Source organism: Patella vulgata, chromosome 4 (assembly GCF_932274485.2).
Source record: "Patella vulgata chromosome 4, xgPatVulg1.2, whole genome shotgun sequence".
In the NCBI taxonomy this organism is placed as follows: Eukaryota; Metazoa; Mollusca; class Gastropoda; family Patellidae; genus Patella; species Patella vulgata.
In genome coordinates, this window is record NC_065882.2 from 24,169,983 (window position 1) to 24,193,372 (window position 23,390).

The 23,390-nt window shown below is 33.7% G+C and overlaps 1 protein-coding gene across 4 annotated transcripts; it reads left to right on the plus strand.

The window, feature by feature from the left end:
• Positions 1-4,447: 4,447 nt before the first annotated feature.
• On the plus strand, positions 4,448-22,719 carry LOC126818951 (reticulocalbin-2). 4 transcript variants are annotated; one of them, XM_050546659.2, is made up of 7 exons: positions 13,204-13,309; positions 14,346-14,442; positions 15,675-15,821; positions 18,534-18,681; positions 18,953-19,145; positions 20,143-20,335; positions 20,773-22,719. In XM_050546659.2, the coding sequence occupies exons 2-7, from the start codon at positions 14,403-14,405 to the stop codon at positions 21,042-21,044; spliced, it is 993 nt and encodes a 330-aa protein (XP_050402616.1). In that variant the 5' UTR covers positions 13,204-13,309; positions 14,346-14,402; the 3' UTR covers positions 21,045-22,719. The 4 variants fall into 4 exon arrangements, with proteins under 4 accessions (XP_050402617.1, XP_050402618.1, XP_050402619.1 ...); XM_050546660.2 differs by lacking the exons at positions 13,204-13,309; positions 14,346-14,442 and adding an exon at positions 4,448-4,589; XM_050546661.2 differs by lacking the exons at positions 13,204-13,309; positions 14,346-14,442 and adding an exon at positions 9,355-9,510.
• Positions 22,720-23,390: the final 671 nt, after the last annotated feature.

Consider the following 23,390-nt stretch of genomic DNA (forward strand, 5'->3'; position numbering starts at 1 on the left):
TCCCGGATATGATGAAACTCTGTGCGTGTCGTGAGGAAGACAGTTCCGCTCTAAAAAACAAAGTCTGTGGTAAAATCTCCACTAAATGGTCACAAACATTCCCGTTTTCATTTATTTGACAATTGATAGATGTTACTTTGCTTAACACAAAGAAGTTTTACACTCGTTGCCATTTTGAAATCTGTGCAAATATCTTTACATGTTATCGAGTGGAAATACTAGCACAGTATTGTTTGAGCTCCCCAAATATCAATAGGAGTAAATATATTGATAAGTTTAAGAAGTATAATGTTAATTATTGTACATTTTTATGACTTTGAATTATTTAAATGCGTTAATCATTTGGAACTACTTTTTCCCTGTGAATGGATAAATAGTCAACAGTCTAACTCGTCACGTACGCAGTATGCACTGGTTAATTAAAAGATTGTTTTGTCAGAAACATAAAACCAAGAATAGTTTTGTGACTGGTTCCCAAAATTTTAGAAAGTCAGCTCTTGTAGAGCACGCTGCCTACAATGACCATAAAACATCAGTTGAACACGAAGATCGACTTTAAAGATGTTATACAACAAGAGTTCCATCAGAGTTCCGACCAGTACATACGGGTGACATTGTAAATAAAGTAGAAAAATAGTGTACACTGCGATAAATGAATGTCTCTTGTTGTGAAGGGGAAGCCCTGAATTGCAGTGTATAAATAGAGCTCCTGGGAGTTAAAGATCCTCCAACTTAGTCTGGATTCGCCTTACCAAACCCTTCCTTACTCCTGCCATGTGTTCCCCTCCCCCCCCCCACGTCAACTGTAACACACCGAAATTAATTCCACTGAAGGTTATAGCTTTGCAAAGTTTTGAAAATATCTTCCCCAGTTGGTGTTCCATGCATGCTGCAAACTGATGCCAATTCTTCTGTAATTTGAAATTTGCAATTAACACTACGAATGAACACAAGAAGTTGTGACGTAGATGTACTCGAGAGATCAGTAGACTCATCCATTGCAAGAGAGTACCACAAACAGTCCTTTGTTTTCTCATGTATTTGCAGCTGTATGTTCTCTCCAAGTTCTTCTGAACTTGCTAAAAGACTGATACTTCCAAACAAGTTAGCTTTTTCAGTACACAAGTCATTTGCTGCTTCCATCATGCACTCTTTTATGAAGTTTCTGCCAGTAAATGGTTTTCCACGCTTTGCCAACATGTTTACTATTTTGCAACTTGCATGAGTGATAAATTCATTTTCAACAAATTTTCTCGTACGTTTCATAGACTCTGGGGCGCCGGATGGCCGAATGCGTGCTGTATCATAAGGTCTGTCATTGAGTCAACTGGTGTGATTTCGATTCCCGGTTGTACGTGACAAGGAATAGGGTCGCCTGTCCAACCTCATGGGTTTTCTCCGGTTTCCTCCCACTGCTAAAAACCACTACGTGCAAATGAATTATTGAAATAAAATTGAACCATGTTAGTCCCGAAATGACCTATTTTGTGTCGAGTGGACGTTAAACCCCATTTCTCTCTCTCTCTTTCATAGACTTAAATTTCTCAAACCGCAAGTTTCCAGAAAATTCTGAATGTGTTGAGAGATGTTTCGTTTTGTAATGACGGCGAATATTGTACGCTTTCATGACCGCAAAACACTCTTGTTGCATATCAGGCAATTAACTTTCTGGTTGTTTATTTCCAAAAAGAAGTACTTTTCTCCCCATTCAACCTTTCTCTTCTTAGTAGTCATAACGATGGGTGTAGCAAAAACAAAAGCAGACTTAGATGTCCGTGTCAGATATTCTCGTTTCAATTGTTGTCACTAATAACTGACTGGCTTGAGGCGCACATAGTTTCTGTAGTTAGTATTGTGGCGTGCGAAATCCATACCAGCCAATCATAGGGTTGCAGTGTTTTTGGTCAGTAACAACCCTGCACATAAATAATAATACCTTGACCTAGCAACAACCCATACCCATAGTGCTTGATGTTACTGACTCAGTGTATGATATGCGTTATGTAAATTGTGTAAGAAGCTAAAGCATGTTTTTTTTGTCATCATGGAAAAGTGTGCCGTTCAAACTGACCACATCCTTGGTATTACATGGTTTACACATGCAGCCATTTTGACAGGAATCTTCGGTCCAATTTCACAAAAATCAAACTCAACCATAACTATGGTGTAACGGTGACATATAATAATGATTTTGAAAATTGGATACAAATTTTGAACTCTTAGAGGTTCCATAAGCTTAAAGGAGCTAAATCGCTAATATTTGGGACCTACAAATTGACACAAATGGGTTGCAACGTATATGATAATGTAATATGAATATAGCTGATTTACATTCAATCATTTCCGTTTTACTCTAATTTTAAAGCAGTTATGTTCGGCGAAAAAACGCCAGAAGTCTCAATCGAATGGCAATCTCTAGCGTCTGGTTATTCCAGTCTACACCGATAGTATTTATTGCGCATGCTCTCCAGATAAGAATATGAGGTCACCGTTTGACATGACTTGTTCAATATATCTAACCTCGTTCTTCCGAGTCGCTTGTTACAAATTGCGCTGAAACGCATTATGGTACACGATTCGTGTACCAATCGTAAAATGTTTATTTTGTCTTAAATATTGGACATCAGAAGCCCATCTTTTCCCGGTAAGATCACAACATCAATGTTGATTAAAACTGACAAATTATTCGTGTTTTCATTGTCGAGGTTTTGGATGATATTGAGTTAGAGACTTAGCTACTTTAAAACGTAACTTTTTGTACAATCACGGGCCATAATTCAGGGAGATACGGTCCGATATGTTCAAAAGGAACCCAGATCTTTGGGGATATAAACCTTTGTTTCAAGTTTCGTACAAAAATTGTCACCTGTAGATGGTCTACAAACAAAATGTGAATAAACACATGGATGTACGGACACACGGATAGACAGGGGTAATGGCATAATAAGTCCACATGAAAATGTGGGCGTATAAAAATAATTCAATAGCAAAAGGCACCACTTCAGTCCTATTAGGTTGTTGTGTGTAGAAAGTTTTGTGAAATGAAATGGGGTTTAGCGACCTATTTTTCTGCTCCACCCGGGCTATTGAAGATGGGCACACATCATGCAGCATGCCATGAGGGAAATTTTGTGGTTATTTTTACAATGATCATTCTTCAGTATATTATATATTCATAACTTTTTTTACCAATGCCATCTGTAGCTGTATTTTCTAGAATAACTGAATCTAACGTGTCAGTGGTTGGAGAATGTACCATTTTAGATGTTGTATTAATACTGGCTGATAGAAGATTTAGACTTGGTTGTTCAGATGTCTGGTGTAAATCTTCTTCAATCATTGAATCAATTGCAATTGTATCCTCCTCTGAATTCTGTTCTGCCATTTTTGATAGATCGGTTTCACTGAAATGACAGTCAAAAATAGATATTATTTAGTAAACAGTTGTCCAAACAGACATAGTATATAGACAAGTAGCCTATAGTAGATTGGATATCCAGATTCAAAATGAGTGTAACACTACATACATGTACACAGTGTAGGCCTACTTGTAACATGAAAATTCTCTACCAAAAGAAATGTTAACGTCATCTTTTCTGCACCGACTAGGTCGTAATACTCACTAGCCTACTCGCTTCGTTATTGAAATGATCAAATTGTATTGTTAATCGGCCATATATTCCTATTTTTTGTGATCGAGTTAAAATGTGAGAGAGAGAAATGAGGTTTAAGGTCCACTCGAAACCACACCAGTTGACTCAGTGACAGACCTTACTGATGCAGCGCACACGCTAACCATTTGGCCATCCAACTGGGAATACGTCTCCTACTAGTAGAATTACAATGTAGGCCTAATACGAGTTAAAATGTAGCAGCTCTAGATCAACCTACTGATTACTTAATTTGGTCACAGGTAATTAGAAGAAGGTGTTGTATTTGATAATGTCAACCATTTGGTTTGAATCAAGATAGCATTATCCCTTTTTAAAAATCTACTTACTAAATAATACCCGGTAATAGTAAATATAGGCCCAGAGTATCTACGTCTTTCTTGGTAACATTAACTGGACAATACTAAAATATAGCTCTGAGTGTCATGTAAATTTGACTTGTTGTTATTTTGATTAACAAGATAGCTAGAATGGGTGGAACATGTCTGTCAAGATATTCTAATAATATTTCATTTTACCTTTATAAAAAGTCTCTTTTGGGCCTTGGATCACACAAGAGATATGGTTCACCAGTCCCTCACACGAATGTCAAATGACAATAAAATTTATAAAAATGGTAACTTCTCTGGTATTGTAAGCAGATCGACGTTTGTCTTTATTCTAAAAATAGCTCCGCCAATAAAAACATTTTAAATCCTGGGGTAAGCTTTTATGTAGACATATATATTGATGTATACTGTAATGTATTAGAAATGTAATAAAAATAGATTTATAATGTCTCTGACATTTCAAAAAGATCTACCGCTGATGATAATGTATGATTCGGAATAAGACTGGTTGTCCGAGGCAAGCATGAATCCCAAACTTCCGATAACAACAATTAGATTTATAAGTCTGCCGGGCTGGTTAATAAAAACCGTAAGTAACCAATTATTGTATTAGCATAGCTTTAAAGACTATATATCTGATTGAAGGAAAGGATATAATATAATATTGTTACTGTCAGTAATGATTTTTATTTTGGCAACAAAACTATAACCCAGTCCTTATTCAGCAAGACAACATGGACTTTGTTTGGAGGAAGGGGGTGTGGATATCAATTTTCAATAATATCTCCTTAAATTTTTAAGCCACCGATAATGGCAATTGTAAGAGAGTTAAAATCCAGTCGTTGTTTTCTGTATTTGGCTGCCAAAGAGCTGGAAAGAGCTCTTCTCAATTGCAATGTCAAGACTCAAGGCCAAGGTGCGAGGCATTTGGACAAATTTGGTTAATTAGGAGAGTGATTCGCCTTTCATTCATAAGGCAGAGGTAAGCTACTTTAGACCAGGACTTCATTGAACCAGGTGATCCCAGGTTTGATTCCAGTTTAGTCTGAGAAAGTTTCTCATGATTTTTCAGTGTGTTTTGCTCTTGTCAGTGGTGCTAGTCATTTGGATGGGATGAAAAACTGAGGTCTTGGACTCTTACACTTGGGCTTGCATGTACATTGTAACAGAACAGGTTGACAGATGGAATTCAAAATAATAGTATGCTGTACGTAGCACTGCTGTCCAGGCTCAATTCCCGTCATTGTAGCACACTTCATTCATGGTATATGCCTACCGGTACTGGTATACCCGTGCAAAAAAGTCCTTTGTGCAGAAAAGTAGGATGCTTTTGCTGAACCCATTTAGTTTCATTCAGCGCAACACCTGAAACCATAACCATACTGGAATTAAATATGAAAAATAGAGAGGTGTTCCTATTTCTTTTACGCACAGATTTTAATATTTTGTTGACATTTTATAAAGAAAAAACGATGTTCTGACATCACAAACTATTCTTATTTTGGAAGTTCTGCATTCATTTGCTGCCGTATAAATGAAGACACGTAATTTTAAAGGAATATTACGGTTGTGAATTTGATGCAGAAGCAGGATTGACAAGCTTTCATTTAATGTATTACGAAAATGCTTAATTTTGTAGGAAAGTTACTGACATAAATTTGAATGCCATACAGGAATTGAATGTGAAAAATAGCGAGGTTCACCAATTTTTATTACGTACAGGATTTGAATATTTTGTTGACATGTGATTTTTAATTGTGGTATGAATTGAATACCGTACAGGAATTAAATATTAAAAATAGCAAGGTTCACCTATTTTTATTACGTACAGGATTTGAATATTTTGTCGGCATGTGATTTTTAATTGTGGTATGAATTCTTCTGCTTAAATAACAATAAGAGTTATGCCCCTTTATTTTCGATAAAATGTCCGACAAGAAAAATTTTGAAATCTCATCATTGCCTGAGACCCAGGGGATACACATGTAACATTTCATACACATGTATAAGCTATAACTTATAGCTCATAGTATAAGAGGGGTACCATAGTTGTAGCTCAATAATGCCAGTCACGATTGTGGTCTGATGTGGTTTCCCCTTGTCAGTGGTGCAGTACGGAGGGCCGTACAAAGACAGCTGCCTAGTCATGTGGAATGGGATGAAAAACCAAGATCACGCGTGTACACGGCATGCATGTAAAAGATCCCTCATCATAACACATTGCATGCATGGCGTATGTCCGTCTTCATCAGTCCATTAGGAGCAGAACAGTAGGACGTTTTAAAAACCCCATTTCATTAGATAAAGAGCTAGCCATTTATTCTATATTCTATGAATCTAAAGATGAATATATTGTAATTTCATTCAAATTACTTTATTCTGAGTGAAGTTATCACTGTTTGAAGTTTTGACAAGATGTGGCATCGATTGTTTATTAATATTATCGTAACCAAGGTACTTGTTATTTGAGACTAAGCCATTGATTCACCATTTTTATACGCCCACATAGAAATTTGGTTGTATATTGCCGTTGCATCGGCCGGCATCGGACCGTCGTCCACACTTATTTGTGAACACTCTACAGACTACATTTAACAACTGATTGTTTTGAAATTGATATATGTTGTTTACATTACTAAGATGAAGAAGCCTATTTCATTTCAATAATTTCTGTAATTTCTCCTGGAGTTATGGCCCTTGTTTTTCTTTCTTGAACATTGTGAACGCTCGAACAACAAAAGTCATCATTCGATCTGTATGAATTTATATGCATTATTTAAAGGAGCTAAATCGCTAACATTTGGGACCTAGAAATTGACAAAAATGGTTCGCAACGCATATAATACTGTAGTATGAATGTATATAAACTGATTTACATTCAATAGTTTCCGTTTTTACTCCAATTTCAAATCAGTTATGTTCTGCGAAATAAGCCAGCAGCCTCAAGCAAGTGCAAATTTCTAGCGTCTGGTTATTCCAGTCTACTTTCTCCATTTGATTTAGTGCAATGTGTCTAGCCTCGTCCCTCGAGTCTCTTGATACAACTGGGGCTGAAGCGCATTATGGTACACGATTCGTGTACCAATGGTAAAATGTTTATTTTGTCTTAAATATTGGATATCAAAAGCCCATCTTTTTCCGGTAAGATCACAACATGAATGTTGATTTAATTTGACAAATAAATCGTGTTTTCAATGTTGAAGATTTTGGATGATATTGAGTTAGAGACTTAGCTACTTTAAACAAAAAAGGATGTCAAATTGCAACAATTTTGTATGTTCCTTCCAGAGTTAAGGCCCTTGTTTCAGCTTGTAGCACCTTGTGAACCCGCAGCAAAGGATGCAAATTATAATCAGATCTGAATGAAATTGTCTTGTAAATTCCCCTTATTACCTACAAAAGATCAAATATGTGACATACTTTTTAAATTGAATCATTAAATGGTGACGACCATGTTTGAATCCATTCAAATCTTAGCCATTTGATGGTCAAGAGAGTTTATTATAGGAATTGTCATGCAAATAATTCTCTGAATATTAGTTTATATAATATTTGAATTCAAAATAAAGACCTTCAATAGACAGATTTAGCACTTATGTAATGCTTCTTTAAATCAAAACATAAACATTTTAAAATACCAAGACATGGATAATTTGATAATCCCAATGTCAGTCATATTGTCTGTTTCTGTGAACATTGAAAGATATGGAGTTAAGAAATAAATTATGTTTTCTTAACAGAAAAATGAAAATGAAATTAAAATTAGTATTGCTATTCTGTGATATACCTGTCAAGTTATTGAATTTATTTACATTTTAATATAAACATAAATAAGTATTATTATTGTTCATTCAAACATGAATAAAAATTAGTATTGCAATTTTATTAAATCCCGCAATAAGACTTAAACTCATAAAACATGACTACATACACATGCATAGCTATAAAATAATCCTTGAAATAATGTAATAATAGTTATGTTAATAAAATTTGATACACCAGTATTTATTGATGTAGGGCCTACACAATTCTGTTATTTTTGTAAACAGAATACAGTGAACATTAGATTATTGAAAATGTATTTATCAAAAAGTAGAATATGTTTTTGATAGTAGAGTTACCGTATTAAATGGCATAATGGTTTTAATAAATAAGACTGTTAAATTTAAAAGAAATAATATTTAAAGAATTATAACTTTTGGGGTTGATTTTTCAACAAAATGCCCATCATATCCCATTCATCCTCATAAACTGGTTGGGAGTTCTGAAGCGAACTGGATATAGATACACAAAGTCAATATAGATCTGAACTAAAAAATGGACAGTTAACAGTACAAATGTAGGTATGAAATGAGATATTGAATTGATACAGTTGATAGATATATAAAGAAATTGAACAAATCTGAATCATGTCGTTATTGTCTGACTATTCATTAAGTGCAAAGACTGCAGACTATCAGACTAAAGAGATAGATCACTTGTCTGTCAGGTTACTTGGGTTACTGACAGGGTCTAGAAAGCTATGTAAAGGAATTAGTTTTCCCATTTCATTTTTCAGTACAATTTGGTGAGGGTATTCTCTTGTCTTTTTGTCCTGGATACAATCTAGCAAGGGAAACTGTTTCTCTTTCTGTCCAGCCACCCACTGGCACCCCATGGATGGGCAATATTGCTCCTAACACTTAAACACTTATTACACCTCATATGTAGATTCAGTAATTTAAAGTGAATTCTCAAAGATATTGATTTATAATGGAAACAGTTGTTATTACTTAAATAGCTCAATACAATCAAATATTTTGTGACAAATAAGAATAGGTTTCTTCTTAGCTAAATAAATAATCAATGTTAACTTATTATTATAGCTTTACATATGTGGATGGTGTACTACTTGCTATGGTCTGTTGTCTCAAATACAGAGTTTTCAATTTAGGTGCAGATTTTTTTTTTTTTTTTTTTTTTTTAAAGGTATGCCAGTAATTGAGCATTTCACTTTGAATGTCTAGTTTGAGAAATAACTGTAACCCATTAAATTTTACATATAAATTTATTCCAACAAAAAGTCTGTTTAAATCCACCTATAATTATATCACAGGCACTTGAAAGGATTAAAATAAAACTTCTTACTACTGCTTGACTTTACTGTAGTATATAGTCAAGTTTTATTTTAATTCTTTCAAGAGCCTGTGAATTATATTCACAAAATGGATGTATAGTATGAAAGAAAAAGATCTATTTCTAAACCTAAAGAAACATCCTGTATTGCTATTGGCTAAATGTTTATAGTATTTTAGACTATAGTAGCCTTAAGGAGTTATTACTACCTTGTATTGTAATCTGTAAGCCTCTATAAATGTTACACGTGTACAAATTGGTTAGATAATAATACATCTAGCCAAGATAATTTACAGCATTGAACTTAAACATTGAACTTTAGTAACTTATTATATTACACTGAATAATTAATAAGCTTGTGAAGAGAAGTAGTCACTACATCTACAGGTAGACAGGTAGGGTACGCTTACTCTTTCATGAACACTTGATACCATTTTTCACATCACTAACATACATGTATTTTTATTGTACTTTGGAATCTAAAATATCACATTATAATTTAAAGTATTTGATATAAACTTTGTAAAAGAACATATTATTGTCCCCCGCCTTTCGAAGAAAGCAGGGGACTATTAAAATGGGTTTGTACGTCTGCATGTTTGTCTGTCTGTCTCTCCGTCCAATTTTTTGGGACACAATAACTCTCCTAATTGAGCTAGAATGTTCAAACTTGGTGTAGTTGTTTATTGGGTCGATGCCTTGATGGAGTTCGAAGGTGAGCATTTTCTGCTTCGGTTAAGCAAAGATAAGCAATTTGATTGGTTGATGCTTTGGGACACGATAACTTGGTGTATAGTTTCATTACATCAATACCTGTTGGCTTGTTTAAAATGTAATTAGTATTATCAAGAATACTAATGGCCATGTAAGCAATTATTATTGTTTATTTTATTGTTTTAATGAGTGATATGTTTGATGACACCACCGTTTCACAGAACAAAGATTTATACAGGTATACAAAATTATCGCATCTAGCATTTACACATCACTTTTGAGATCAATTTAAAGCTGAATGCTCATCTTGGTTTCTGGTTTGTACAACAATTTATACCGGTAATTATCAAATATTCTGATTAGTGGTAGGTTTAGTATTATTGGGTGTTTCTACTTTGCATATAAACCAAATTTGCCATACTCTCAAAGAAATAACTACCCGATAAATTCTGTTGTGGGAATGTATCTTTAATGTCAAACATGTGCAATGTTGATGTTATATGTGACAGGTTTTTATAAAGCCCAAGGCACATTGAAATCTGGTAGTATATTGCCGTTGACCCCCATTCTTCCATATGGCCGTACGGCCATCCGGCGTCCACAAGGCTAAAGTTAATATCCAATTGACTTTAAATTTATGCGCAGTGTTTAAGGTCATGAGACAAAGAAGCCTATTGATTTTCTATGATTTCCAATAATTACCGCCAGAGTTATGGCCCTTGATCACTTTGAAAAATCTTGTGGAGAGAGAAAGAAATAGGGTTTAACATCCACTTAACACAAACTAGGTCATTTCGAGACGAACATATGGTTCAGTTTTATTTCAATAATTTGCTTACACCACGTAGAGGTCTTTAGCAGTTCGTTCAAACCGGAGAACCTGGAGAAAACCCATGAGGTTGGACAGACGACCCTACTCCTTGTCACGTACAACCGGGGAATCGAAACCAAGCCAGTTGACTCTCGTGGAAGCTCTAGAGGCTAAAGTTAATATCTGATTGATGGGTTGTTACTCAGGCTAATCAGATACTGTGTTGTAAATGTTTTCAGTACTGGCAAAAGAAAAAAATATGCGACAAACCTTGTTGACTGCCCGGATGACTGTCACTTAGCTGCTGTAGGCGTTTTTTCCGATGCTTGGCACCCTATCTTTTAGACACAGGGTCACAAATTGAATTTTGTAGACTAAGATTAATGAATAGTTATATAGACTTTTTACTTTTTAATAAATGATATCCTGGTACTGAAACTATTTAACCTTAAATATAAAGTTATAGAAAGTATGTCATTATATCCCCAAATAGGATGTGATTAAGCACATAACTTGTCATGTGACAGATCAAAGAGGAGATTGATAGATGCACAGATTCATAATACAAAAAGAAAAATTGTCGAAAAAAGTCAGCAAAAAATTCATAACCATACTTTTATAAAGAATGTCAGAATTTGGGGTCAAATTTTCATTTCATGAATAAAACTGAAATTCCTCAGGTGTCTAATTCAATCTGATTAAAATACAGATCTATATTTTGTTTCTATTTTTTTTTTTTATACTTCCGATGGAATAAAGATCTGACCGGTTACATAATCAACTGTCTAGACCAGCACTTTTCTTATAAAAACTTCCAACATTTATAACTTGGCTCAGAATTATGTAATTTGACTGAAGTGTCAATATATTCCTTTTTCATTATCTATTTTTAAACTATAATATTTAAACTGTGAGCTCTTTATCTAAATCTTACATAATGCATTTCTAATTCGATAGCAGACATAGTAATTTTATTTTTGTTGAAGGTTTCATTAGGAATTGCACTACATCAAAAATTAGTTGATCACCATGCCGGTCTTAGCTTAAGTTTTAAAATTTCAAGTAGTTCTCCTCAAGGCAAATTTTAAGGCACGGAATAACTATGCAAACCTCCATAACCATTGGATATTTTGAACCGAGTTATTATTGAGTATGTCCTGCAGCCTTCTTCCAAAATTCCATCACGTGTCAGCACAATAGCCTGTTAAAATTTGTATGCAGCTTATATCGATATTACAAAGTTACAATCCTCTGATGGAGGGCAATTAAATATTCAAGTCAGTTAGACAAACAGCTGGGATCCAGAGTTGTATTCTACACATCCAAGTAGGGTAAAACGACTTAAAGTCAACCCAGCACCCCTTGTCCTCTTAGGCTCTTCCAGATAACTAAGCCAAACATGGCTGTTTTCAGTACCAAGATGTCAACAAACCACGATTTTTCAATAGAGAAAAACTATATAGCTTGATCTGAACAATGGGATAACCGTTCTAGGTATTTCACAAAGTATTAACCATTTTAAATAAAAATCGAAGAAATGGCAAGCATTTTTTGAGTCATATTATCACCTGGAACAGAAAGTAGGTAACTTAATAAGGAACAGTATCCAAGAAATAAGTTATCAGATGGATTATCTCACTACTACTAGTACTATTGTCTATAATCTCTGTCATCATAGATGATCATTGTTAACTTACTTTAGATTATCCATAAACTATAACACATACTTATGGAAGAACAATTACTGATTTATAAGTATGTGTTATAGTTTATTGCTCTATCCAGTTACTAAAAATGCCTCTAAAAGATCATTAGATTATCCATCTTGGGTGCCCAGTTATGGTGTAAGTCTAGCCCTTAATAGTGGGTGAATGGCTGTGTTAAATACTACCTGGTCATAATTTCATGATCTTCTGTTTATGTGTTGTCATTTATTTAAAAGCATTTGAAGGGTTTGTCTTGATGCCCAAGTTTTCAAAAATGGGTAATATTAGGGTATGTTGATTGCAGGGTTAAATTCCAGACATATTTTCATTAAATGTCAAGGACTGGTTAGCATGTGTTAAGTGTGATCCCTATTGATTTCAAGTGTCTTCAGAAAAGTATCAGTACTTATATATAGTTATAACATCCATGTTGTACTCACTCCTAGGCTAGATTTGAGATCTTAACCAATTATTACTGCGACGATTCCTTATCTGAAAACCTTGCATACATATATTATCAAAAAACTGATCATTTACTGATGAAAAAATCAAAAGATAGGATACCGAAGCTGCTACTGGGCGAATACTACCTTGCTAGCAAACTGTGTTTGAGTAAAGTAACAATACATGGCATTAATTGACAACCTAGGGCTACATGTTATGTGAATGATTTTGCTACAACTCTCAAATAATAGTCAATAAATGAATTATGATACTATTGTTCAAGTTAATCAATTTCAAATACCCTGTCCAATGTTAACACAAAAGAGAAATCGCTGGCATTGTAAGATAGATCCACGTGGCTTATGCTACGTTTTGCCCTCAAATTAACCACATCTGTTTCATAAGTTTGATTTCGAATAATAAAGATTTGCTATATGTAGTGTTGTTCATAACAGCTGCTCATTATTACAAGAAGATTGGAGAGAATTTACTTCTTCTCACTATTGTATAAAATTAAAGGTAATTTTTTTAAAAGTTCTTTATATTGGATGCTTTATTTGATTATGATATAATTTTAATAGATTATGAATTAAAATTGATAAATATATTAACTTGTACATTGTCTCTGAAATCAAGAAATTAATAAGAAAATATTAAACCACATGGTTTTAATCATAGGTAGAAATAGTTCATTGATTAAAGAGATCTTATAAATAGTCTAAAGCAGTGGTTCTCAGAGATCCAGGTCACATTCTTGCTCTTGCAATCTCAGGCTTCTTCAACTTCTCTCCCATTTTGAATTGTTATCTAGTATAATTTTCACCATGATCTGTTAATATAGTTGTAATTATTGAAACAATGCATCATGACACTACATTACTGTATTGATTGCAAAAAAAAATGAGAAGAAAAAGTGATTACTATCGCATTCATAGGCACAGTTATCAAATTCCCTACAAGCTTCATATTAACATGACCAATCTTTTCAGACCTCAATAATTGAGTAATCTGAAACAGGATTATTTCTGATTTAGTACCCTTACTATTGTGTATATTGGTATTTCATTTGATACACAATTCTTTCCCAGTTTAAAGTTCCTCCCCAATTTCTCCTATGGCTAAAAATTCCTTCCTTTAGGTTTGAAATTCATCCCCTTTTGGCTTGGGATAAAGTACCTCCCGTTTGAGAATCACTGGTCTAAAATGATTACCTAAATTTTTCTTCCATGTTTTCTTTGATTATTTTTAACATAATCTGAAACAGGATTATTTCTGATTTAGTACCCTTACTATTGTGTATATTGGTATTTCATTTGATACACAATTCTTTCCCAGTTTAAAGTTCCTCCCCAATTTCTCCTATGGCTAAAAATTCCTTCCTTTAGGTTTGAAATTCATCCCTCCCGTTTGAGAATCACTGGTCTAAAATGATTACCTAAATTTTTCTTCCATGTTTTCTTTGATTATTTTTAACATAAAAGCTATGAAAAGTATATCATATCTGCATGTAATGCCAAATTTCATTAAAATTAAATGTCAAAAATATTAATTTTAGCTTAATTGCATGTAGAAAAACTTCCAAGTGTGAGTTGTTCGCTTCGTAGAGTTTCCAATGTTCTTAACACTTTTCTACAAGATGGCCAGATGTCACGGTAGGCAAATGTACTACATGGTTTTACACGGGATGAGACATTTATGTTATGTGTAGGATTTATTAGTTATACGTTTAGGGCCTTTTATAAATCCTTATCAGAGGAGTGTGTGGGGGGTGGGGGGTGCCGAATGGTTAACGCGTGCACGTTGGATCATAAGGTCCGTCATTGAGTCAAGTGGTTTCGATTCCCCGCTTGTAGTTGTACGCAACAAAGTGTAGGTTGCCTGTCCAACACTGGGTTTTTATCTGGGTCCTTCGGTGTTCTCCCACTGTTAAAAGATCCCTACGCACCAATTATTGAAATAAATTGAACCATATGTTAGTCCCAAAATAACCTAGTTTGTCTCGAGTGGACCTTAAACCACATTTCTATCTCCCTCTTATATATTCGTACTTCATGTGGGTGGTATATTGTCGTTATTGTGTTATATGACCTTCCCTTCTGAAATTATGACCCCTTTTTCCAAAAACCTTTTGAATGCCATAAGAGTTTGACCCCACTTTCTGTAAACCTTGAACTGCTTTGGTGTGAATCATTAGGACTTTGAGTGGGTGAACCCTGTTGACTATCAATTTGGTGGGAGGTACCGGTACTATGATCAAAGAAGATGAACAGCTTTTCTAAGACATTCTTTTCCTGAGATATGTGTCCAGAAAAGCTTGTGAAGATGAAAGAGATTAGGTTTCTTAAAGGCATTATAAAATTTGGTCAACATCAAACTTTTCATTTTGGATAAGCTGCTGTCTATGGCTATATATTTTTTGAGACATAGCTGCTGTATGGGTGTATTTTCCTTTGCCTGTATCATGCAAATTTAGACCAAAACACCTTCCTAGCTACACATCTGTCTGTGACTAATTGTGTTAGTGTCACAGAATACTGTATATGTTCTGGTCTTGCTGACTATTTTTCATTGCTCTCCTACAAGGACATCTAGTCATTAAAAGTCAACAGGGATCTTAAAACAAAGCATGTTTATTTTTCTTGGTAAAGGGGCTTATCTTTTGTGTTGAAGCTGAATATTTATAATGTTTTGAATCATTAGTTTTATGCATATTGATTGATATTGAGAAGTTTGTCATTTTCTACACATTCTTATTAAACTACAATATGAATTCTTACTTTATTGTTATTGATTTATTCCTGAAAATGTTTTAATTTAAAATTTGTATGTATATTATATTTTTCTTTTTAATAAAAACAGAGTTTTGTTAAATTTCTCATTTCAGACAAGATGAAGTATTTATTAGTGTTAACGTTGATATCTATAGTAACAGGAGCAGCCTTAGGAACAAAAGAACATGTTCCTCCAGTAAAGAAACCACATGAAGAAGCAGGAGAACACAATCCTCATTTTGATCATGAAGCAGTAATTGGTATGTTGATAGACTGTAGTGTAATTCCTTATTTAATTCAATTCAGAATGTGGTAGACTACTGATGTCAGTCATTTTTTATACGCCCACATGGAAATGTGGTCGTATATTTCCGCCCGCCCATCGTCCACAATTTCTTGTGAACACTCTACAGACTACATCTGATTGTTTTGAAATTGATATATGTTGTTTGCATTAGTGAGATGAAGAAGCCTATTTAATTTCAATAACTTCCGTTAATTTCTTCTGGAGTTATGGCCCTTGTTTCACTTTGTTGCACCTTCAACCGATCTGTATGAAATTTATAAGCATCATTTAAATTAGTAAAACAAAGAACCCTATTGAATTTCAGCAATTTCCTTTAATTACATCTAGAGTTATGGCCCTTGTTTCACTTTGTTGAATCTTGTGAACGCTCTAATGACAAAAAATATCAACCGATCTGTATGAAATTGATATGCATCATTTAAATTAGTGAAATGAAGAAGCCTATTGAATTTCAGCAATTTCCGTTAATTTCTTCTGGAGTTATGGCCCTTGTTTCACTTTGTTGCACCTTGTGAACGCTCTAACGACAAAAGTTATCAACTGATCTGTATGAAATTTATATGCATCATTTAAATTAGTAAAACAAAGAAGCCTATTGAATTTCAGCAATTTCCGTTAATTACATCTAGAGTTATGGCCCTTGTTTCACTTTGTTGAATCTTGTGAACGCTCTAATGAAAACTGTTATCATTCGATCTGTTTGAAATTGATATGCATCATTTAAATTAGTGAAACGAAGAAGCCTATTGAATTTCAGCAATTTCTGTTAATTACGCCGTGAGTTATGGCCCTTGTTTCACTTTGTTGTACCTTGTAAATGCTCTAACGACAAAAGTTATTATCCGATCTGTATGAAATTTATATGTATCATTTAAATTAGTAAAACGAACAAGCCTATTGAGTTTCAGCAAATTTCCGTTAATTACATCTAGAGATATGGCCCTTGTTTAACTTTGTTGAATCTTGTCAACGCTTGAACGACAAAAGTTATCACCTAATCTGTATGAAATTCATATGCATCATTTAATTTAGTGAAATGAAGAAGCCTATTGAATGTCAGCAATTTCTGTCAATTATGTCTAAAGTTATGGCCCTTGATTTACTTTGTTGAACTTTGTGAACGTTCGAACGACAAAAGTTATCGTCCAATCTGTATGAAATTTACATGCATTATTTGAATTAGTAAAACGAAAAAGCCTGTCGAATTTGAACAATTTCTGTAGATTACTTCCAGAGTTACAACACTTGTTTTAGTTTTTAGAACCTTGTGAACCCTCAAACGACGAAAATTATAATGTCATCTATATGAAATTCCCCTAATTACCTACAAAAGAATAAATATGTGACAACCCTTGCCGACTGCTCAAACGATTTAGCTGCTGTGGGCGTATGTTTTGTTGCCTAGCAACCTATCTTTAAATTACCGGTAACAGAATGTGGTAGATTACTGGTGTCAGAAGTGTTTGAGATGGTGAATGACATATTCCTAAATGATGTGGCATTTAACACACGACACAATTCTATAAATTATTGTGACTGTTTTCAATCATTTTCAATAATTACTGTGAATTGTTTTGTGATTTAGGTTATCATGTGATTAACTTGAAATTAATGTGTTGTTAATATTAGTGCTAGAAAATAGTCTAGTTTATCAAATTGTAACAATTTCGGATATTTACATCATGTGTTATCGCCCTGTATACTGTTTTTATACGCCCAGTATATTGTCATTGCCCCTGTCTGCTTTTCCACAATTTGCTTGTGGACACTCTACAGGTCACAATTTTTATCTGATTTTGACGAAATTTGAAATATAGGTTTATCTCCAAAAGATCTTGGTTCCTTTTGTTATTGTCATGTATCGGATCGTAACTTCATTGATTATGGCCATATTTGCATGTATTGGACCGTAAATTCATGGATTATGGCACCTGTTTGTACGATTTTAAAGAAATTTAAAAACAATGTTTATATCTATGTTTATAACCCAAAGATCTCTTTTCCTTTCAAAACTGGCGCATATCGGACTGTAACTTCCTGGATTAAAGCCCCTGATTGTATGAAAAATCGCATTTTTAGCTAGTGGACCCTCTGGAGATAACAATTTTTATCTGATTTAAAAAATTTTTTTTAAATATATCACAGTTACACAATAATGACAGTTGAGTTCGAATGTCTTGGAAATCGAACCGAAACTGACCGACAAAATGCGCACTCCACATCTACAAATATTGTAGAAGTATGTACTACCAAGGTTGTGGACCTTCTAGAGGTCACAATTTTCATCCGATTTTGATGATACTTAATATCCCAGAGATCTGGGTTCCTCTCAATACTTGCGCATATGGGACTCTAACTTCATGGATTATTGCCCCGGAATGTCTGAAAAATCACTTTTTTAATTTTAGCTTGTTCTTTGTCCATCTCTTGCAAAATGTGGGCATATCTTGCATGGCAACTGCTTGTATTGTGATGTAAATTCCTTAGTATGAGCAGTAATCATGAAATAATCATTCTGTAATGTACAAACTGCTCACTTGACTTAGCTGCATGTATTTTGTATCATTCAAAGTGTTACTTGATTAATGTTTATTAAGTATTGGGTTAGATTTCAAGGAATATTAACTGCAAACCGATCTCTTATTTTTGTGTGTAATACATGTAGGTTCAAGAAAAACTGAGCAGGAATTTGATGAAATGAGTCCAGAGGAAGCACAACAAAGACTAACATTATTAGTAGCTCAGCATGATGGAAATAATGATCAAATTATAACAAAAGAAGAGCTTGTGGAATGGTTAATGCAGTCATTCAAGTGAGTCACATTATTTATTCTATTTAATTAATCCCATTAATCACAGCAACTATCAGTTATTGAAATATCTGGTAATGTATTAATCTTCCCTTTAAAATTGGCTGCAAAACTTGAATCCTCAAATATTGATTAGCTATGTAAAAACTAAGGGATGCCATGCGTTCTAGAAAGAAAAGCTGTGTACTGTCTAATTGTACAAAGTTCATTTCACCAGAAGGGATTGCTTGAGTTTTATATAAAATATTAATGATGATGTCTATGTGCATTTTAGAAATTTAGATGAAGAAGATGCTACAGAAAAAATGGCAGAAGAAGATATTATAGATGTAGATCAAAAAGTATCTTGGGAAGAATATCTAAAATCACAATATAATTATGAACCTAGTGATATTGAAGATTTTAAAAAACTAAGAACGACAGACAAAGATAATGAACAAATGAAAGAAACATTTGAACTACTTGTGGTTAATATTTTTTTTATTTTACACCAAAATATAAATAATGTGTCAATCTCGTCTCCCAGAGATAAGTTTACCCTTCATTTGTCTCTGGGAAAACTCACCGGCCAGTAATCAGTCTTAAATCGGTTTCTAAGCTCATTGGCTCCTGTGTGGCAGAATTTGTTAGAATGAAATGCTGCCAAGTTCTCGACAATTAGGCATTGGTTCATTGCATAAATTACATATTATTGATCCTTAGAACATTTTCCACATCTTGACATCAAAAGTTCATTGGAAAATAGCCGATTTACCGGGAACTATTTTTAGCACACAATGTGAGTGATTCGACTAAAACTTATCTCTGTGAGCCGAGATTCATAATGTGTGAAACATTTGTGTGTGGATGTATAAGCAGGGGGGCAGCATTGGATGATGCACCGCTCCCTCCTTGTTATCAGACACACTCCCTAAACTACAAAACTTGATCCCCGCCCCCCAACACTCCACCAAAATTGCCTGCCATTATGGGGCACTGGATGACAACAAAATTTCTTTGTAATGTTTCTATAGATTGGGTGACTCTGAGGTGTAAAACATTCATCTGATATTGTAAGATCTGATGTTGATTGAAGTTTCGTGATTTTGATTGCCTTCTTCCATTATGTGCTACTTATATAAGTTTAATGGTTATATTTGTTGATTTTAGCTTGTACGAGCTGCGATGGCTCAGTGAGTTAGGCACTGGCTCGTTTACCTAATGCTCAATCTTGATGTTGCCAAGAAAGTTCTTTGGTATTATCCGACACGGTTTCTCCTTGTCAGTGGTGCAAGACGGAAACCATGGCAGGGACAGTGTGTAGTCATTTGGACGGAAAGTAAAATCGGGGTCCCTTGTGCACATTGGCATGCACATTAAAGAACCTTTGACAGTTTGACTCTGATATTACACTGCATGGTGTTTGCCCAGCCCAGATGGAGCACAAAAGTAGGAGGTTAAACCCAATTTCATTTCATTTTTTAGCTAGTGGAGGATGATGAAGCTAGGTTTATGACAGCTGATGCTAATCATGACGGTATGCTCAACAAAGATGAATATTTTGCTTTCCATGCTCCTCTTGAACACGTTCAGATGCATGAATTTGAGATTAAAAGAGTAATGAAACAGTTTGATAAAAATAATGATGGTTCAATCTCTAAAACAGAATTTATTGGAGGTAAGTATATATTATTAAGGGACATTGTCGAATTTAGTAGATTTGCATATTTTACTTATGATTTTAGTCTGCAGAACAGTTTCCTGATTGGTTGAGAGGAAATTCACCATGTATTCAAAATGTAACATTTCCCATAATTCATTGTGTGAATTGTATGTGCGAACAGCCAACCAGCCACAATATACACAATGGATGCTATATTGTCCAGCCAAACAATTTAGGCAGGAGTAACTGAGACTAAATCATTTATTGATGGAAGAATTAATAGGATTTGTGTCAATCATTCTATGTTGTTAAATAATAATAGAAAACTACAAAGATTGATAAACAATAGTAGTTGCCACAATCATTTTTAGTTCTAGCTCTCTTTTAGAAGTGTCAGTTAAAGGGGTCTTAAAAAACAGAGATTTTAAACATTCTTCTTTCTTGTATTTAAGATGTTACAGATAAAGAGCGAGTTATTGCTGAAGAAGAGCAATTCAAACTTTATGATACAGATAATAATGGAAAGTTAGATGAAGCAGAAACTCGAAAATGGGTTATTCAAGATAGCAGAGTAGCTGCTAACGAAGAGGCTGAACATCTTATGAACATGGCTGATGAAAATAAAAATCGCGAACTTTCTTTAGCAGAAATTGTAGATCATTATGAGGAATTTGTTGGTAGCCAAGCAACAGATTATGGCAGACATTTAGAAGATGAATTGTAATAAATGTTATCTTTATTTTTCATTAAATTTTAAAAATGTTAGCTAGTTTTGCTATTGACTATATGTTTTTAGTTTACCTTTCATCTAATCATATTGGGGGTTCATCAAAAAAACAACTTTGTGCTTGAACAAATATTCTAAAGACTTTTAGTCAGCTTTTAATTTTTCAAATATAATGTTTATATATGTTTTTGCGAAGTTTTGCTGACTCATCAACCTTATGGTGTAGAATATTGTATTATTGAATTTTTTTTCTTAAAGGATGAGTTTTCCTGTATAAGTTGTATCCATTGTATCTGGGAAATAAGGAATTTATAGAGTGCTTCAACTCTGTCATCATTGTTTATGTATCTTCAAATTTCTTATTTATATTAACACTCTAGCTTATTGAGATAAAAAACATATTAGTATATATTTAAAAAAATTTCTTATAGATATCAAGAGTGTACTCTACATATATTAAAGAACAAGATTCATTATGTTATTTCTATTTGATTATTTTTGTCTTTTTAAATTAAGACTTATTTATTATTTCAAACATTTGCTGAATGTGGAAAACCTGCCGTCCACACTAAATTCTCTCACCTCATATTGCACACGTATTCATAGAAATATAAAGAGCCCTGGACACGTCAAAATTGAAGAGTAGGCAGAAATGCTGCTGTTTGTGCAAAATTCTCTGATTAAATATTAGTAAGTGCAGGGGGACTGCACCACACATAATTTACACATAAACAAATACACGGACAAGACATATTACACAGAAATCACAAACAAACGCACAATTCAAATAAAGTGAATGGATCCGGGGGCCATCCGTAAGCGTCCACTGCGCTGTACAGTCCCGGGCCTGTAGTGACACCGACTTCACTCAAATTTGAAAACAATCAGGAATAAAACCCAGAGAAACCATTGTGTAAATGCCAGCATGAGTCATGATCTGCTATATGTTACAAGAAATATGAATGTAAGCATATTGTAGTAAAATTTAACTATACAAGTAATCACATAGGTGAAATGTAAAAAAAAACAAGTAGTCTAAAACTAAATGCTCTAAGTCAATTAAGAAACGTTTCAGTATTCAATATGTAACAATAGAAATAAAAATTACATATATTTATCGCAAAATGAATAAAGTACTGTGTAGAAAAGACATTAAATTCCATTTTATTCATATATATGTAACAAAGATTAACAATGTTTATTTATGTCCACAGCCATACTAAACATTTATTCTATTATAAATTTAATGCAGTATTATAGCTTTAGAACAAATTCATCAATTATTATATGCCTTATGTATATGTATAAAATATAGTTTTTGAGATGCCAATTGAACATTATCTTTTGATTTTATTACTACTGGTGTAAGAGTTGATGTGATGACTGTCTATGGGTTCTTTAAAAATCTATTATAAATCATGATGTATTTTAAATAAATTTAATTATTTTGTGATTTGTTTTTAAAAATATATACGAAGATAGCTATGTCATTCTTTGAAAGGAGACAGGTATGATATAATGTCTTCCAATCTCCAACTTCAAGTAATTTCAATCATTCCTGTTATATGTATGAATGTATTATAACCATATCAACAACTAAATCATGTGAATACTTATTTAATGTTATAAATGTTTAAATGTTCAGTCAATAAATAATTTATTTAATATTCAATATTGATATGTCTGTGCCATTTTTTTTTCCTTACATTATCATAGCATTGTTGGGACTGTGTCTTTTGCACAGTGGTGGGTTTTACCATCCAGATCTCGTCAAAAGTATTTCTGGATTATTTTTGTCATGCTCTATTTTTCTTATTAATGACTCGCAATAGCAATAGTCTCTTTTCATTTGCTTGCATTAGTAGGTTACAGCAATAATAATTTCAATCATCGTGGAAAATTCTGCAGAAAATCTGATTTCTGCTCCTTTTTTCCAGTCTATGAAAAAAGTTAAAAAAACTGTCTAATTACATGTATTCTATGCCTGTATCAGAAAACGAGAGCTAGAGAAATGGATTTTAATGTCCACTCAACTTGAATTAGGTCATTTTGGGACAAACATATATATGTCCTTAGCAATGGAATGAAATGGTGTTTAATGAAGACACACATACACCATGTTCTATGATGGACATTTTGCCCTTATTTCAGTGTTTCCATCTACTCTTCATTTAATTTCAACTGTCAAGGGTTCCTTAATTTCCACACCAAGGAGTACACAGGTGGACCTTCCAATGACTATATACCTTTTCTTTGCCAGGCTCTCCATCCTGCACCTCTTACAAGTGGAATCCAAGCTGGGAAGTCCAAAGGAACTTTCTTGGTCAACACAGGATCTTCTGA

Excerpts from the sequence above, each read along its gene's own strand:
- LOC126818951 (XM_050546659.2), top strand. The coding sequence starts at position 14,403 with ATGTTCTTAACACTTTTCTACAAGATGGCCAGATGTCACG. Across the intron at positions 19,146-20,142 it reads AAACATTTGAACTACTTGTG|CTAGTGGAGGATGATGAAGC; the intron begins GTTAATATTTTT and ends TTCATTTTTTAG. Across the intron at positions 20,336-20,772 it reads TAAAACAGAATTTATTGGAG|ATGTTACAGATAAAGAGCGA; the intron begins GTAAGTATATAT and ends CTTGTATTTAAG.